Source organism: Mytilus edulis, chromosome 2 (assembly GCF_963676685.1).
Source record: "Mytilus edulis chromosome 2, xbMytEdul2.2, whole genome shotgun sequence".
NCBI lineage: Eukaryota > Metazoa > Mollusca > Bivalvia > Mytilida > Mytilidae > Mytilus > Mytilus edulis.
Genome location: NC_092345.1, coordinates 68,746,133 through 68,764,393, shown reverse-complemented (window position 1 = coordinate 68,764,393; position 18,261 = coordinate 68,746,133). Strand labels below are relative to the sequence as shown.

Here is an 18,261-nt window from a genome sequence, read left to right as displayed (position 1 = left end):
TGTGTTCTTAGGTCGCTGTCTCAATGTCATACGTCATCCACTATTCTAGAATATTTTCAACAATTTATAATATTTTAAAGGAGGTCTTCTAAATTAATAATTTAAAGTAAAGTAATAAATATTTTGTTCATACTAGTATAGTATTTTAATAATTGGGGAGAAATACAAGGATATTTAACTAAAATTTAATCCTTTTTTGTACAGGAAACAAATCTTTTAAATTTATATTTCGTTGAAAGGGAGCGAACTACAACATATTCTGAACGGAATGTTTGTAATTTCTGAGGTTAATTGTTTGCCTCAAACAAAGGTGTAAGGCAGGGTAAACACCTGCCGACTCTCGTTTTTTTCTCTGTCACATTTGATGACTCTGCTGTTTAATAGCATACTGCTTTGAATGCAATGTATTTATCCTGTGAAAAATGTACATTTGAAGAAAACACAGGCTTAACTAGTTGATATATTTACTATCAATGGCAGACAGGCTGAAAATGCTCAGTTAATCTGTTATTGTTGCATTTCAATATTTTGAAATATTCTCTAGAAATAATAACTTTCATAGCAATAAGTCTTAAAGTCCTACACAACAAGCCAGAACAGTTATGTTGTAGGTATTGCGTATAACAAACATGTGATTACCAATAGATATGTTTTTCAATTGTGTGACTGTTTTGTATATGGAGTACCTATATATTCAAATCTTCAAACATGTTTGAAACTTCATCAAAAGGTCTAACTCATTTCTTATAACTTCATAAAACGTTATTGATACGGACACGGAACATAATCATCAACACTCACGGCATCATCTCAGAAATATGTGACTTTTCAAACTTTCTTTTTTCCCTCTCTCTTCTTGTTTACGTAAGATAGCTTGTATTGTAGTTTATAAACTGTTTGGTTTACATGCATGCTCATTATACTATTTGTTTTTGTTAATATCGTAAAATAGTGAAAACTTCATAAGTGTGATTAGAGTTTTAATTTCCCGAGGGTATCACCAGCCCAGTAGTCAACACTTCTGATTTAAGGTATCATTGATATGTTCATAATCATAAATTAACTGTCAACAAAACTTTGAATTTTTGAGAAACTAAAGCTTTTCTACCTCAGGAATAGATTACCTTAGCTGTTTTTGGCAAAATTTTTAGGAATTTTTGGTCCTCAATGATCTTCAACTTCGTACTTTATTTGGCTTTTTTTTTTTTTTTTTTTTAACTTTTTTTGATTCGATCGTAAATGTTGAGTCTTTTGTAGACCGCGCGTCTGGCGTAAATATAAAATTTCTATCCTGGTATCTATGATGAGTTTATTTACGTGTGTCTAATTCATTTTTCTTTAATTTTTCAAATAAAGTATTTTAAACTAAACCTTGTACGCAAAACTTACTGGACGGAGTTTGTTACTTATTGTTACGGGTAAACGAAGAACATTTCTGATACGCTGTATGAACTGCTGTATTTACACTTGATCGAGATGATACTTGTAATTATAAATGGTTAACTAGATCTCAGCATTAACGGTACACGTCTAAACTTTCTCCTGATTACACATGTGGTAGCTCATTAATATGTAATCTGGCATTCCATGTTATCACAGGCGATTTGAACACTTTTCTGCAAACTACGGTATCGAAAGGCCCGAAAAATATTGAGCCTAAATCCATCATAAGAACTTATGGATTATGCCTGACAAACGGCTGAGCATGACTAAGAAGACGAAGACACTCTTCCCGAATGAATTAAGACTGTGAGGTCGTGAATACAAATTAGAATTAAAAACGCTACACTCAAGTTAAAAGACATCAAAGTTGATAATCACCTGTCCAACCTCCCTGGCACATATGTTGTTGTCCCTGCAGATAAAGCCCCAATCCACATCGTTTATGTGTGTCAATATATACCATTGTATAAACTACATGATAAATGAATTGGGTATTAACAATGAGGAAATCATGAATAATCATAGGTTATTGGAATATCAACCAAAGATGAGGGACAGGACCATCCCTCATTGTATTAAATACCTAAATTACACAAGTTTCCTTATTCACAACTTGTTATTGCTGGATCTTCCAGGTGTTCTACGAAACCTCTTTCAAAGTTCTCAACATCAATTTTATCAGCAAGCAAAACCGGGCTTGAAAATCATTGTGAAAACAACTATCTATTTTTAGAGGCGGCGAGAATCAGATATGGATACTTTAAAATTCGAAAGATCTGTCGGATGTCATACAATCTAAGTGTCTTTCCTCTTGCAAAAGTTTAACACGTTTAACTTTTCTTCCCTTTACACAAGATTCCCCATTTCGAATTAAAAGACAATTAGAAACAATTGTGAACTATGGAAACCAATTGTGATAAATAAGTGTTGACAGGCTAGTGATATCGAAAACCCTAGGCCTAGTGTAATTATGTTACTAATACAGATATTGCGTTAATTGTTTTGTAATATAACATCCGAAATGTCATATGGCATGCAGCGATCATCAAAACCTAATATTAAGAGGTTCAAATGTTCAAAATTCCTACTTTTTTATATTAAATCCTCAAGTGTACTCCCTTTAATTGAAAACTACAGTACTGACATCTAAAACTTGTGCCTGTTCTCTTTAGTCCATTTTTGGGTTAAGTGCTCTTTAATTTTTTATGGTATTTTGCTTCTCAAAATAGTTGCTCTCCTGCATAAATGTGTACATGTACTTTTTATCAATTAGATACATATATAAAACTGAACAAGTAAAGTTAAAAAAGTACACAAACCATGTTAGTTCGACCAAAAATAAGTATTTTGTTAATCACTTATTCACATCGCCTAGGAAAATGACATATATGACAGACTAATTCTATTTCTGGCAATGTCAGAATCAATCAGACATACAATTTTAAAGATGTTGTCGATAATGTGCACGAGGATAATGATAAGAGTACCAAAGTATATACCATTAAGGCAAATTAGGATTTAATGACTTTCAAAGCAATTTTTTTAACAGTAAAATAAAAATTTAAAAAAATCACCGTACTACACGGTGCTACACATACAATTTACTGTAGAGGAAACCTCTTTTCTATCATCCCGCTTCAGGGTACACTGATTTACATTCATCCGTGTTTTCACCTGTCCGTCGTCCATTGCATACAATTTTGATTTGTTTTCTTAGGAACTAGTCGGAGCACATGCTTAAAATTTGGTATCGAGCATGCTATACTGTGTGTCGCAATTTATCGCTAATCAACTGCATGTGTAACGAATACCTTCCCATTTGATCACATGAAATGTTCTTTGAATAGTTTCTAGGAAACTACAAGGCTTACTGAAATTTGAGTCAACGCTATATACCGTGTTATACGTTAAAACAGTCAACCAGTTATCAATTTCATTTCGGAGTATCATAAGTAAGCAAAAGCCCATAGTTTAACTTGTATTCAATATATTTAGATATCAGTACTCCAAATTTTGGACGTATAAGGACAACTAATTTGGCTGCATAAAAAAGTCACGCTGTCTTGATTATGCAATTTATTTTACATAATTATAGTTAACAGAAAAATAGTAACGTCTAGTAAAAATTGACATCTTAATGTACAGTTTGTATCTTTAATTTAAGATATTCTAACAGAAATAGCCATGTTATTATATGTTTGACATATGATTATTTTGTTTATAATATGTAATGATAAAGACAAAGAGAAAATGTACAAATTTATTAATATTTGTCCGTTTCTTTTATGTATAATTAAGTATTATACACTGATTTTGTTATACGTTTCTGCTATCTCCCCACCCCATTAAGTTACGAAAGACGTATTGTAATGCCTCATTTTTCTTCAGTTTCAAGGTTCTTTTTATGTTTCGATGTTTTCACTTTGTGTTTATTTGAATCTTCCCTTGGCACTCTCATTTGTTCGAAAACATCCAATACCTTCACTATTTAACGATGTCACAACAATTTTATTATGTCACATTTTCGGACGAATAGACCTTAAAATTAGGAAAATTTATTCTTATGAACAAATATTTTAAATAAAACTGAAAACGAGTATTACATTTCTAAAACTTTATGTCACTCTCTGTCCCCCTTAGATGAAGAATAAGACATGTTGTATCCATGACTGTCATAAACAAATATCTGGTGTAATACCTACAATGCAAATATAAAAACAAGATAAAAATACAGAAAACAAAATAATTCACTACAAATATAATTTTTAACGACATATTTTTGAACCGGTTCATTGAAGTTATTTCCCCATTTGTCTAAGTGGTGACATTCCATCTTTATCAGATGTATTATTTTATCAAGTATATATACCTAAATCTATTTAAACTTAATACAAAGTTTAAGAAACAATCTTCAGCGCAAGTTACTCACAATATTATTGTAAAATTAGTTACCTTTTTTTGTCAAAAACAAAGAAAGGAAAGTTGAATTGTGCCATCGACGAATATTCCAAATCAGTGTGTTTTACAAATGTCAACCAAATCATGATGGTGTCAATAAAACTTTTAAGAGATGATTTAACTAGATTAATAATTGGTCTACTAGCTTCCTCTTAACCAGAAATTGTCGATGAAATTTTTGATATGAAACGAAAGTCATGGAGTATCTCTACTACTAGAATATTCTCCTTTTGTAGGTGATGTTGAATTGTTGTTCATTAGTATGAAACGTTCCAGATGGAATAATATCCATAAAGATAAGTTTTTAACCACGATCCTGGAAATCTTACTTATTAAGGGCGCTATCATGATTAGGTAGAATACCTGTGTGACACATGACCACGGCAATGTTTTATTCATTGTAATCACCATTTTGTTCATTCTGGTACATAACCAAAGTACGATGTATCACCAGAACTGTAATTGATTTTAGTAACGTTACGGATGTCAAAGATTAAATAAACTTGCTCACATGTTCAGAGCTTCAGATGTCTCAATAGGATGGTGTTTAAATCACTTAATTTAAAGCTAGCTGTTATATGTGTTTGAAATGTTTTTCTTTTGGTCATATTGATGTCTGCCAATTTTTGAGTCCTTGTTTGGATTGTCCGCGATGTATTCCCCCTTATTACAAAATTAAAGTTGGTCTGATATTACAAGTACTAATATTACGTTCTTTGATGTATAAATGATTGTCAGGTATATAGGGTATTCTGTTAGGGTTCAACTGACCTTGATGTATTTCATGGTTCATTGATCACTATTATAATTCAAAATAATCAATATTGCTAGCAACGAATTGCAATGTGTGCACAATTGTTATTTGGGTCAGTTACTCATTTTTCTGTATGGCATTTAAGATAGCATTACGCTATAAAGTACAGTGCGTAGATTCTCTTTTATTGCAACCGGTGTTCCTTAAATGAATTGATGATTTAATAACCCGTATATACATTGTACAATTTCCTGAGAAAATATCACATAAAACTCATCAATTTCACACCTTTCTACCTAAAAATGGTTGTAATCAATTTCATTGATAAACTATATTAGTGAAAGACTCCATGATTTAACAATAATAAGATCATCCCAGCTGATGCGGTATTACCGGATATAATTCCTCTCAAATCTTAAAAATAAGTGATATTCCTTGAGAAGGTAAATTTTTGCATGTAATTCTTTTCATATTTATTTCATGGATTATTGTCTCGTTTGGTTTCCCTATAAAGAATAAAAGTACAGAACATATGATTTCTTACGCAATGAATGAAATACTATAGTATTATCTTATTGGGCTTGGTCTATGCAATCATAGGACAGAAGATAATACAAATATCAGTTTCCCTACAAAATTCACACCTTTATGTGTATAATCATTTGTGATCCTTGTTCATAACTTTCAGATCTATGAAGACAAATCTGGAGACACATCAGCTTGGAAGTATATAGAGCAATTATAGCGAGCACAAACAAACGGAAAGTTGAAATCAAACGAAATCATAGAAAGAGCAACGACCAGTCACAAATTAACGTGAAGATGAGAAGAAGAAACCAGCGAGAACAGTGACTAGGTTTAAAAAATTACGGGGGTAAAAACACCTGGAAAACTCCAAAAGGGTAAAAGCATGGACCAGGCACAAACTAACATAAAAAATGTTATTCTGGTATCTATGATGAGCTTATTTGTATAGACTGAAATCCATTGGATCGCAATAAAATCAATCCGAATTTTAAGCTCCAAACAGAGCAAGAAACAAAAGCACGAGGGATGAAAACGGAAATAACAAAACCACAGACTGATGGAGTGATCATTCACACACCATGGAGATTTATCGGAATTATAGAACTCAAAACAAATAGAAAGTAGATGCAATGCGATGTACGGGTAAAACAAACACTATCGTGAAAATCATCGATTGACGAATCTTTAAATCAATCTAGAGCATATATAGTCGTCAATTTGTCAAAATTGCTGTGAAAAAAGAAAGTAATAGATAAAAGAACAATTGAAGTTCGAATCAAAATATCTGAGGGAATATAAAAAGTATAAGAAAAAATGCCTTTTAAAGGTGTTCAACGTGTTTCCTATATGAAGGCGATGCAACTGTAAGATAAGTGTAGAATGCACTGTAAAATTAAATATTTGTGTATAAAACTTACAAATTTCTGGTCTGGTAAAAGAATCTGACACCCGTTCAAATGTTCTTTTACTATGTTGATGTTCGCAAGCCTTCACACAGTCCTGGTATTCACCAATCATGGACATCAAATTGTCTCTTAGAGGTATTAATCTATTGTACCGTTCTGATGCAGCAATAAGGGATTTTACGAAGGATTCAAATGTCATATCTGAAATAAAAAATTAAACCAAATTTGAAATAGACAATGATGAAATCGATTCTGAAACACTTATACCTGACTGACTATTAGAGTATTCCAGCAGGAAACATTTCAATGACACATTTAAAGTATCTTCGTTTATTTTAACGTCTAGAGTTTGTTTAAGAAAATAATCTATGATAAATATGATATATACTAGTATTCGATTTCAATAAAGGTTGATTTGAATTTAACTGAAAATATTGCTATTTAGATTTTTTAGCTATTTATACCTTGACAAAAAATAACATCAACAATAGTTAAAAGATATTACATCGGAAAGTATGTTCTTTGCACAATTTTCCGTATAGGTTCGTAAACATCATTGACGGTCATGGAGACGGCTTTGATAATTCCTGATAAAAATAAATTCATTAAAAAGCTCTTCGGACATACACTTTATAAAGTGTTGTTTTGTTGGGTTTTTTTTAAAAGCTGAAGATATTTAATCGCAATACTTCCTCTCCGGAAAAGAAACTTGCAATAAATAGGTTTGCTATCTTATTGATTATTAGCACGAATCAAGATGTTTTAGAAAGAAAAAAAAACACAATGTTGAGCACAAAAGACATTAAAAGAAATTACCTCCATTCTACAAAATATTCGTTGTTCAAATATGTAATTGTTTATATTGTGAAAATAAAATTATCGTTAGAGGTTAATAATAATAATTGCTTAACATTTGTGTTAATCCGCCGTTGACGGTTTAGTTAAAAATAATTTTGTATAGTAGACACAGAGACTTTACAGGATAAAATAAAATATAAATGAAGCTATTTACACAATATTTTCACGAAATATACACCAATACATGTAATTAGAAGTTGTAATACAAAGTGAATTAATTAATTGTCAATATATGATTAATTTCTTCGTCTCAAAGTAAAAATACTTCAATGAAAATGAAGGTTTACAAACAACGATTTTAATTTTCGTACTCGTGCGTGATTTTGGAAAACGCATCAAATGAACTTTACTGTATTATATATTAGAATAAATTTAATGTTATTGTTCTTAGTGTCATCAGTATTTTATTAATTTTTCGTAGCGCTAAGTACATTTAAGCGACATAAAGTGCTTTTTTGAAAATATTTTATTACATATATACAAACCCGTTGTCTACCCAACGCATAGATAACATAGCCTTATTTGTATAAAGAAAATACAATCTGGTTATCTTTGATGAATTGTTATAACCACTTGGTCAATGATTCTTCTGATGATCGTTTTGTTTCTGAGAGTATCACAAGTCCAGTAGTCAGCACTTTGTGTTTACACGAAATATCTTTGATATAGTAAATTACTGTTACTTTTTTGTATAAAACAAAAGATAAATGTTAAGCCGTATTTTGTATTTTTAGTTTTTTCTTGGAATTGCCTTTCATTTTGTTTGTTAGGGCGATATACATGACTCTCATGCAGACGAAACACGCGTCTGTTGTAATTAATTATAAGCCAATTACAAAGTATATTTGATGAGTTTAAATCAGTATAAAGACGTCATGAGACTGAGAGGGATCCACATCATATATGGCTATCATACATTAGATACACTTCACGCATATATCGGACTAATCAGACAAACATCTAATGTTCGAAAAAGGTGTGGTTGAACAAATGTCAACAGTCGACGTGCTAGCGAACAAATTCTCGATAAACAAAATAAAATGTTAAATATGTCTGAATAACAATTACAAATATGTTAGATGTGTTAACCCAGATTGTATCTTTGAACGCCTCAAATTAAATAAATTTAAAATACGTGCTTAATGGCACTAAACAATCCTATTGTATAGTTCAGTTAAAATTGAAAATATGCACAGCAGTAAGTGTCTGCAAAATATTTTTTATGGCGGAGAATAATTTTTACTTTATATAGTTTGGTCACGCTAACATTTTTGTTTAATAACGAAAACTATATCCTATTACACTCATTTTTGAACACTTTTGCCAATAAAAATCACATTTAATTTACACAAAACGTTTAATACACAGCATGATTGAATTATTAGCCGATTTGTTTTGTCTGATCTGAATTTAACGTCTTTGTCCTTGAAAAAGTGTAAATATTTTTTTTAATATATAAAAAAGAAAAACAACTGCCATTTAGACAATGTCAGCATAGTACAGTGTTAAAGCCAGGTCACTACTGCTCAATTGAATTATGTAATATGTATTCATATTGTTATCCCTTGCTTTTGTATTATTATCCCTTGACATAAATTTCTTCTATATAATTGATTATCGTCGCTTAACCGTTTCCTGTTACACAATTCCTGACAGGAACATACACAGTAAGACATAATTTATACAACAGGAAGACGGCCTTTTAAGCAATAATCTTTACCAAAACACGATTAATGTCTAGCATTAAATGTATGTTACATTTAACCCGTTCAAATAATCAAAACACTGTTAAAAAATAAACAGAAAAGAGAATATTATGATAGTTGAATGATCAATTGGAGGTAACAAGTTTTCCTTATGGTATTTAAGAATTGATCAAAGTTTGGTCTTGTTTTTTTTTTTTAATTTATTAACCATAATGACAAGTCGACAAAAAAATTATCTTAACATTTTGCACTTGCTAATTTACTCATCATGAAACATACAAATGAACCAAAAATAATAAAATAAGCCATACAAGGTTTACAAAGACAAGAGGTTTTTAAAAATTCGGCGCGTTTTTACATGTTTTGTGAGATATCAACCCTCTTCCAATAACTCTGGCCAATGTAGAATGAAAAACACGCGGCAATACGAATAGTAAACCTCAGTTTTAAAGAAGCTCAAGCCTGCCGTTGTTGGAATAGGTAACAGAAGAAACTTTATCAAAACGGTATGGATCAACATAGATTAATAAAAGACTCTTGATTTTAATATGATAAAGACATACTTTTTTAATCTGTTGAAATGAGGTATGAAGCTTCCATTTCAGTAACTGCTAGAAGTTCTTAGGTTAAAGGTGAAATAAAGTTTCGGACTTTTGCATTTTTTGGTGGTTTGAAATTTAAACAAGAACAACGTATTGACTTTAATTTAGAAAGTGTCTGTTTATTTAACGCATCAATGTAAAAATATCGGAAATTGATGAGACTGTCATTAAAGTGAGAGGGTTAGCGCTATAGAACCAGGTTTAATCCAGCATTTTCTACATTTGAAAATGCCTGTACCAAGTCAGGAATATGACAGTTCTTGTCCATTCGTTTTTGATGCGTTTTGTTATTTGATTTTGCCATGTGATTATGGACTTACCCAATTGATCTTCCTCTAAGTTCAGTATTTTTGTGATTTTACTTTTTAGAATTATCTAAGATTTAATACGTTTACCAAAATTTGAATTTTGTTTTCGCAAAATATATCTATATTTTGAACATATAACCGGGACACTTGCAATAATACAGGCCAAGTTCAACATGCCAGTTAGTAAACTGTAAGTGTTTAACCTCCAAATATCAATTTTAAATATTGATGTTTACAGAGAGCAATGCATAGTTGGAGACCTAGGTGATGAACAGCATCAACAATGTATGCTAATGATTGGCTGGTTGAATACTTCAATCATTTAGATCCTACTTGAGGTATTTGATGATTCAGTTAAATATCATGTTTATTACCCTTATTCAGTGCCAGATATGATTTTTAGTATATGTTCTATAACACTCTTTTACTTTCGGATATTAACATTGGTTTGGATGCTACTCGTTTGACAAATGTTAGAAATGAGAATTTTGTTTCATCAACCATTTTGAGAGGAATTTAGCAAAACGAATATTAAGGATCCATTTACAGTTTTTGTTTGTTACACATTGCAAAAATGCATCCTTAAGGATGTAGAGGTATGACGAGGTTTTTACTGAAGTTTCTGAGTATCACTATAAAGTGTAATTAAAAGTTCCTGTCTGTACTTTGCCTTAAAGGCATACGATACAGTTTCGATTCCACAATGATTTGTTACGAAAATTTGCATACAAGCTATTTTTCACATAAACAATTCAAATATGTAATAAAAAATATACCTCTTTGTGCTACTTTATGAGACAAAAGGAGTCGAAATTTCAGAGTTTTACTATATTTTTGATTTTTTTTTTAACATTTCCGTTCGTTGGATAGTCACACATAATTTTTTTTGTTTTATGCCAACAGATAAACACAAGCGGATTTTTGTAAAAACATTATGAAAATCTTCTTTACATTTATATATGCTCTTAATATGAACAACATTTATTTAGAAATAATTTTGTTTTTAAAGTTTCATGATTTTAGGTGGGGGAAAAAATGAAGGCATTTTTTGCGGAATATTAATCAAATTTAAAAAAAAAATATTGTTGACTTTTTCAAATAGATATTGTTACAAGTAATTTTCATACATTATCAAACCTAATGCAATTTTGAAAAAGAGGGCCTCATGCACTCGTTTTAAAGTAAAAGAAGTTTAAATCATAAAATAAAACCAGTTGAAAATGCATCTTTACCCGATATGTCACTGTCGCGAGAATAATATTTTATGTTCACAACGTCACTACTCGCCACTGTAACTGTATCGGTTGCCATTAAGTCTCCTTTTTATTACATTTTTAATGCCTCATCTTAAATAGCAAAAACTAATCAACAAACTATAAGGAGATAGAGAATTTTCCTTCGTGTACAACAGTTCGATGCTAAAAACAAATTAAGCTGTACAGCTATAAGATAGATAGTATCCTGTGAATTGTTTTAGATTGACACATTAAGTGGGTGATACTTGTTAAACAGTTCATTGTTATAAATATATTTATTACAAATCTGAAAAAGAAGGAACATTTATTTCAATTGAGTTTTATCTGTAATCAACGTTATTTTTATATGGCTCTTTTCAAACTGAACTTGGTGTTTTGAGATGAATCTATGCTAGTATCGTTATACAGTTTACAGAAAGTTGCGATTAACGAAAAGTGACAACGAGAGACAAAAATAAAGCATAAACACAATACCAAACCCTAAGATTAATAAAAATGGGGAAACCCATAAAAATTACTTAATCAAACGTTATCGAAAACAAATGTCGTATTCCGTACTAGGTACATACATTTTTCGCAGAAAATGTTGTGTCAAACCTGGTTTTATAGATAGCATGGAAACCAACAGTTATACTAGGATTGCAAGTCTTTGAAACAGCTTTCCATAAACACAGTAAAATATAAATACTTTGGGGTACATACAAAATTCAGAATCAGTCTCTAACCCGTATACTTTTTTTCAAACGTTTAGAATGATAATTATTAAAACAGTAAAATCAAATAAAACTAAGGCAACAATAGGCCATATGTGTTCAGATTCCGTTCATCAATCAAAAACACACAAAATAGACAAAACTCTAAACCGGAAGAAATCACATTAACTCTAAACCGAGGGAAACGTTGGTCGATATGTTTTTCTGAAATGCACTATCCATGTGTTTCCACACTCAATCAAAACGTCACAATAGCAAGAGGTTAAAACCGGTTAATTAACTGAACAGACGAGTAATCCGGTATCGACGACAGAACATTTATTTCAAATATGAGTTGAGACACAGAATCGTATCGGCCAACCATTTTGTGATAGCGAATGTAAAACTTATGTCATGTCGATCCAGCTAGTTCTGTTTAATAATCTGAAAAGAACAGTCTTTGTATAAAAAGCATACCAAATTAACATACTTATCAAACACACTAGACGCCGATTAATGAAAAAAAAGAAAGTAAACATATTAACACAAAAAAAAACCCAGAAAAACAAAACAGAATGGTACTAAAAAAGAAAAAAAAACCATAAAACGAAATAAAGATTTCAGATGTTTTATTTCTTTGAATTCAATATGTATGTTACAAAGGAAAGCTTTCAGGTTTAAACTCATGAAGATTTGCAGTTTGTAAGGATTTTTTTTAAATTGGAAGAGTTTTTGGTAGATTTTTATTGTTTTTGGGATTGTGATCCTACTAAATCAGCGGAATGTGAATTCCAAAAACAGATTTGTTAGTATCAGAAGTACATTGATGGTTCATCTGCTTTGACGTTTATTATCTTACTTCGTAACTGTTATTTTCTTTTCATGATCCTCACTAATATGACATATACATATAGAAAAATATAAGAATTTTTGCTCCTAAAAATAACTAACTTTTTAAAGGACTGTTATCATATAAATACCAGATATTAAAAGGCAGAAACAAAAATAATGATCTTGTTTTGTTTTTGTTTTTTGTTTTTTTAGATATAATCATTTTTATAAAGTGTTTTTCTTTAACGGATTTGGCTATAATTGTTAGACCTATTGGATTATAGCTCTTCATCTTTTATATAAGCTTTGCATTTCAAATATTTTGGCCACGAGCATCACTGAAGAGACATGTATTGTAGAAATGCGCATCTGGTGCAGGAAAATTGGTACCATTAATATTATTCTCAATGGAAACTAACTTTTCAAAATGCTTAAATTTTTCTTTGTAAAATTTGCAATTGCTAAACAGATAATATGCAGTTGAAAATATTGTATTTTCATAACTGCAAAAATATATGAAAATTTAAAAAACAAGAAAAGATAAAAATCATTGTAAAATATTTGATCAAAGTTATCTATTCATAAAAATGTCGATAGATTAGACCGAATATGAACTTAACACCATAAAATGTTCTTCCGTGTATGTTTACTCCAATCCTATTTTCAGAAGCAGATATAAAAAACTTTTTCCACTATTAGGTATACAGATTCCATAAAATTGCATAGAACAATTCCAATTATTATAACCAATGCACACATTGGCATTAAACGGGGAACACTGTCTAGTTAGCGAAATCATTTGAAGGACTTCGTGTCAGAAAAATCAATGGATTTTCCATTTAACAGCTACTAGTAATCACATATAATTTGTACAGTTCCTAAATAGTGGTCTAAAAAGAAATGAATTGAAAGCTTAATAAATCTGTTTTATCAAAAGAAGCCATTTAATTTCGACTTTTTGTAACTAATGATCTACTACTGCACGCATTGTCATTAAGTGATTTTAACAGTCACCCTTTGAAGCTATAAGAAAAATAAAAAAGGTAGACTTGTGAATTTAACGATCACGTATATCAACATCTGTCCATGAAAATGAAGTTTGTCGTCTACGAAATGTCTTCTCATGTATTATGTCTTTTATAAAACTCTATTTTTGAAACAAGGTCGTAGGGGTCCAGTTTTCAACACTTAAAATAAGGATGTTGAAATTTTAAACTTTCAGCGTAGAGAAGCGATCTAAAATGTGGACTCTTTCGCTTTAAGATCAACACAATTTAACTTTTTGTCGAAAAAGTTGTCTTTTTATTCTTTCACATTCCAAAATGATAGATTTACGGGTAACATTCATATTTAGACTTTGGAAAATTACGGAAAGTCAAATATAACTTAGAAAATTAAGATATATTGATTATGTAATGATTAAGAGAGTGTATAAAAAGGGGCGAAAGATGTCAGAGAAACAGTAACACTCATAGATCGAAAACTAAATGACAACGCCATTGCTAAAATAAAAATAATAGTACACAATACACAACATAGAAAACTAAAGACTAAGCAACACGAACCCCACCAAAAACTTGGGTGATCTCTGGTTTTCCGGAAAGGTTAACATAGTCGTGTTGTTCATGTTATTTCAAACCCGGTAAATAGTCTAACTCGGTAGGCCACATGCATGAACGGGGAAGGTGATTGTAGTTACATAAGGAAATATCCGATATCATCTGTGAAACGGTTATTCCATAACGCCCAACCAACTCGTGACGGCGTCCGTAAAATATACGAATGATGATTTCAATTGCACCACTTTGAACTGTTGGTGTACAAGCTTCCTTGTGAGCAGCAAACCCCTATCAAGGAAATCAGGGTAGGAAATACAAGCCCGGGAATATCGCATCAATTTGGAAATATATACTCCGTATGTAGGCCCTGCTGGAATGTTGCTACATAGAAATGGAAAGTTCACAATTAGGAATCTGAAATCATCTCTTTTGTCGTAAATTAATGTTTTCGCCCAACCTTTATTGTCAATTTTTAGATATTAGTCAAGATATAATTAGTTATCAAAATTTAGTAAATTTAGCTATGCCTTCGTTCAACTTTGCACTGAGGACTTTGATCCTCATTTTATAGTTTTAATCTATGTTATTACCGTAGCCTGAAATGACATCCAGAAAATGTATACTTTCCTTTGCTTTTTCAACAATGGTTATATGGAATACCCTTGATGTTCTAGAACTATTATTGCTTAACTATTCTACTTTTTCATTATTTTGTATAATGGAACTGTAATTTTTCTAAAGGACCGACGATGAAATCAATACGATGTCGATTTGAAAATAAACAACAACATGATACATTTTGGTTGATAAAAAGAAAGCTAAATGACGCAATAACAAATTTTTGAACCTGATAATGACGTCCATTGTTCATAATACAGTTAAAAAATAAACATTTAAAAAACCCAAATGGCAGCAATCGCAGTCCAAGGTATCGTGCACGGAATACATATTAAATTATCATTGAAAATGACGCTTGCACTTGACATTAAAGTCTACGTATTAACTTATATCTATAATGTTCACTGTATGTTAAAAGTAAAATCAACACTTGCTTGGTTGAGACTATCGCACATGATTCTGAGCTTATCATCACATTCCCCGTTGAGTTTCATCTATGAACATTGAGAATTTTCATGAGTGCACATACATGTATCTTCATATATGTATTAACTTCAAGCAAGGGACATCAAAGTCAATGTTTATCTTTTTATGACAATGAAATAATAATCGGAATTTTGGTTGCCTTAAAAATTTAATTTCATAAAATAAATTGCTGTTTTAAACTGATATTTATTTTACATTCTTTTATGAACCCTTTACTAATTGAAATACCAAGTTTGGGCTATGAGATTGAAGAACAAAAACACCGCTTCAATGTCGAAACACATATAAATGCACCGATTCCTAGAAGAAAAGCTGTTCATAATTGTTTTTTTTTATATAAACATCTCCTATAGCTTAGTAAAGTTGTTTTGTTTCATCAAATTGTCTTTATTAGGTACGTAACCTATCAATAGACCACTTAAAAGATTACCGAGTTGTAAATATGTGCTTAATTGGATAGTCTATAAAAAGGAATATACTATAAAATTAAGAGCTTGCGGCAAGCCCCTCGCTCTAAATTTCATAGTATATACCTTTTAATAGACTGACCGAAACTTTTCCTAAATATCTAAATTGTAACATAAAAGTATAGAAAATATATGTAAATGAAAAATCATTAATCGAATTGAAAGATTCCTTTGTACCATTAAATAATGAGGACACTGTTAGAATCGAATCAGATTAATTCACACTTGTTACTCCAGTAAGCATTTTAACCAAACAGTTTTTAAAATAGATTTGTAATAATTTAATAATACAATTTAGGCTCAGTTCGGGAATTTAGGCACTTGCAAATGATAATCAATGTCATTCTAATACTTGAGATTATTTTTATCGGCAATGTGTATATTTCTATGCTTTTAAAAGGTGCCCTCTGTGATGTTCAATTTTTGAAATTTAGAATCAAACATTGACGGACCTATGTAACCAAAAAGTATATACGTTTGACCGAATATGAACAGAGAATCAGAGCTATAATTAAGGGAGATATGCAGTAACTGCTACAGATTTTCTTGATTGATTTTATTAAAAACAAAACACATTAACATATTTTCATACTTATCTTAAGTCCTGATATACCAAACAGGTGATAGTCTCTTACTGCAAAGTTTTAAAATGAGAATCAATGAGCAAGATGTCATTATTTAATGTGTTGGTAAAATTTGCCTGAGGCGACCGCCAACGTTATAGTATAGTGAAGATTAGTCATTTTATTAGATACGGGTTTCCTCATAAATAATTGGAAATATTTGTTTTTTACAGCACGGGGGAGTTAATTCCAAAATTGTGGTTGGTATAAAACATTCAGAGTATAATCGGATATTGATTTCAAGTATGTTACTGACACTATATATGATTTTCTTAGGCCATGTAATTATAAAGAATTGATTATAAAGAAAATTGTGATTAAAAGATTAATATTTTTCCTGCATTTATATCACTTTAATATCTTTGAAGCGCTCGTTAATACAAAAGAAGCTGTAAGGCGTACTTGTAACATAAAAAAGTGCAAATAGTGTATAAAAGACCATGTGTTAGCCATACCAGAAATGTGAAGTGAAATTAAAGTAAACATCTCCTATTTGATATACTATTTCCGAGCTTGTATTTCCTATTACGATTTCCTAGATATAGTATTGCGGCTAACAAGGATAAAGTAAGATATCAAAAATACCGAAATCGACTGAAAATTCTAAACGGAAAGTCCCATATCAAGCGGCAAAATGAAAAGCGCAAATAAATCCAACAAATGGAAAACAACTATCATATTCCAGACTTTGGCCAAGCATTTACTTACGTAGATTTGGAACCATAGACACACATCTAATATTTTTTCTGTTATGAAGAACCATGTTCGGTAAACAAAAAACAAATACACCTAAGAAGAAACCATCAGCGTGCTCTACTTTTTAATTGACACCAGATTTTGTTGAGTTTAGTTTTGGGATTATGAGATTTAATGACACTTTCGACATACTAATAGGTACTAGTTGTGCACCGATATACTATTTTGTAGTAAATAATCAATAAGTAACCCACATAAAATGAGTACTAGTGATTTCATCTCATATGTCTCAGCGAACTTGCAATTAAGGATAATTAAGGATACTATCAATGCTTAATTGCATTATGCATATCTGGATCATTTCTTTATATTGACAGATAAAGACGACTTCAAAAAGAAAGCGTAAGATTCCAACGAGATAAGTCCAAGAAAAACTCACAACGCCAAGGCAAAGAATGGACACCGACTAAAAGTCAAACAACAGTTTACAAAATTAGAAAAAAACCAATATAAAAAAATTAGCAACACCAACCTCACGAAACTATGATCGATTATAAACGTGCCAATTTTCGCTTTCCAGCGATAAACTTTTTATTTATCATCGGGAACATACTATTATAATGACTTCATTAACATGGATGTAATACGACAGTAAAACAATGATCTAAATCGACAAAGCATAAGCGTTGCGGTTACCATCACAAGTTGGTTCCCTGATACGATGTGTTTGTGTCTCAACTCACAGGTGGCATGTTTATGCGGTTTAGGATCTTTAGATGATTGAATAGTTGTCTTATATGTATATATATACATATGTTTCTATCTCAATTATAACATTATGACGAAATGTAGAGTATCAAACAGGATGAACCAAGCATAGGAGGAACCGCATATTACGACCCATGCACTTCCTTATTTTTGTCTAATTACATGATTTATGTAGTCAAAATGGATTTAATAAATATGATCAA

General features: G+C 30.8%; 1 protein-coding gene across 2 annotated transcripts in view; it reads right to left on the bottom strand.

Moving 5' to 3' along the window:
* Positions 1 to 3,689: 3,689 nt before the first annotated feature.
* Positions 3,690 to 18,261, bottom strand: part of LOC139512759 (uncharacterized) — a 47,456-nt gene continuing 32,884 nt past the window's right edge. For both annotated transcript variants that reach the window (XM_071300629.1, XM_071300630.1), the window contains exons 3-4: positions 6,601 to 6,789; positions 3,690 to 4,141 (exon numbers count right to left, since the gene is read on the bottom strand). In XM_071300629.1, the coding sequence (XP_071156730.1) occupies positions 4,116 to 4,141; positions 6,601 to 6,789 (215 nt within the window). In that variant the 3' untranslated portion in view covers positions 3,690 to 4,115. The remainder of the gene's footprint in view (positions 4,142 to 6,600; positions 6,790 to 18,261) is intronic.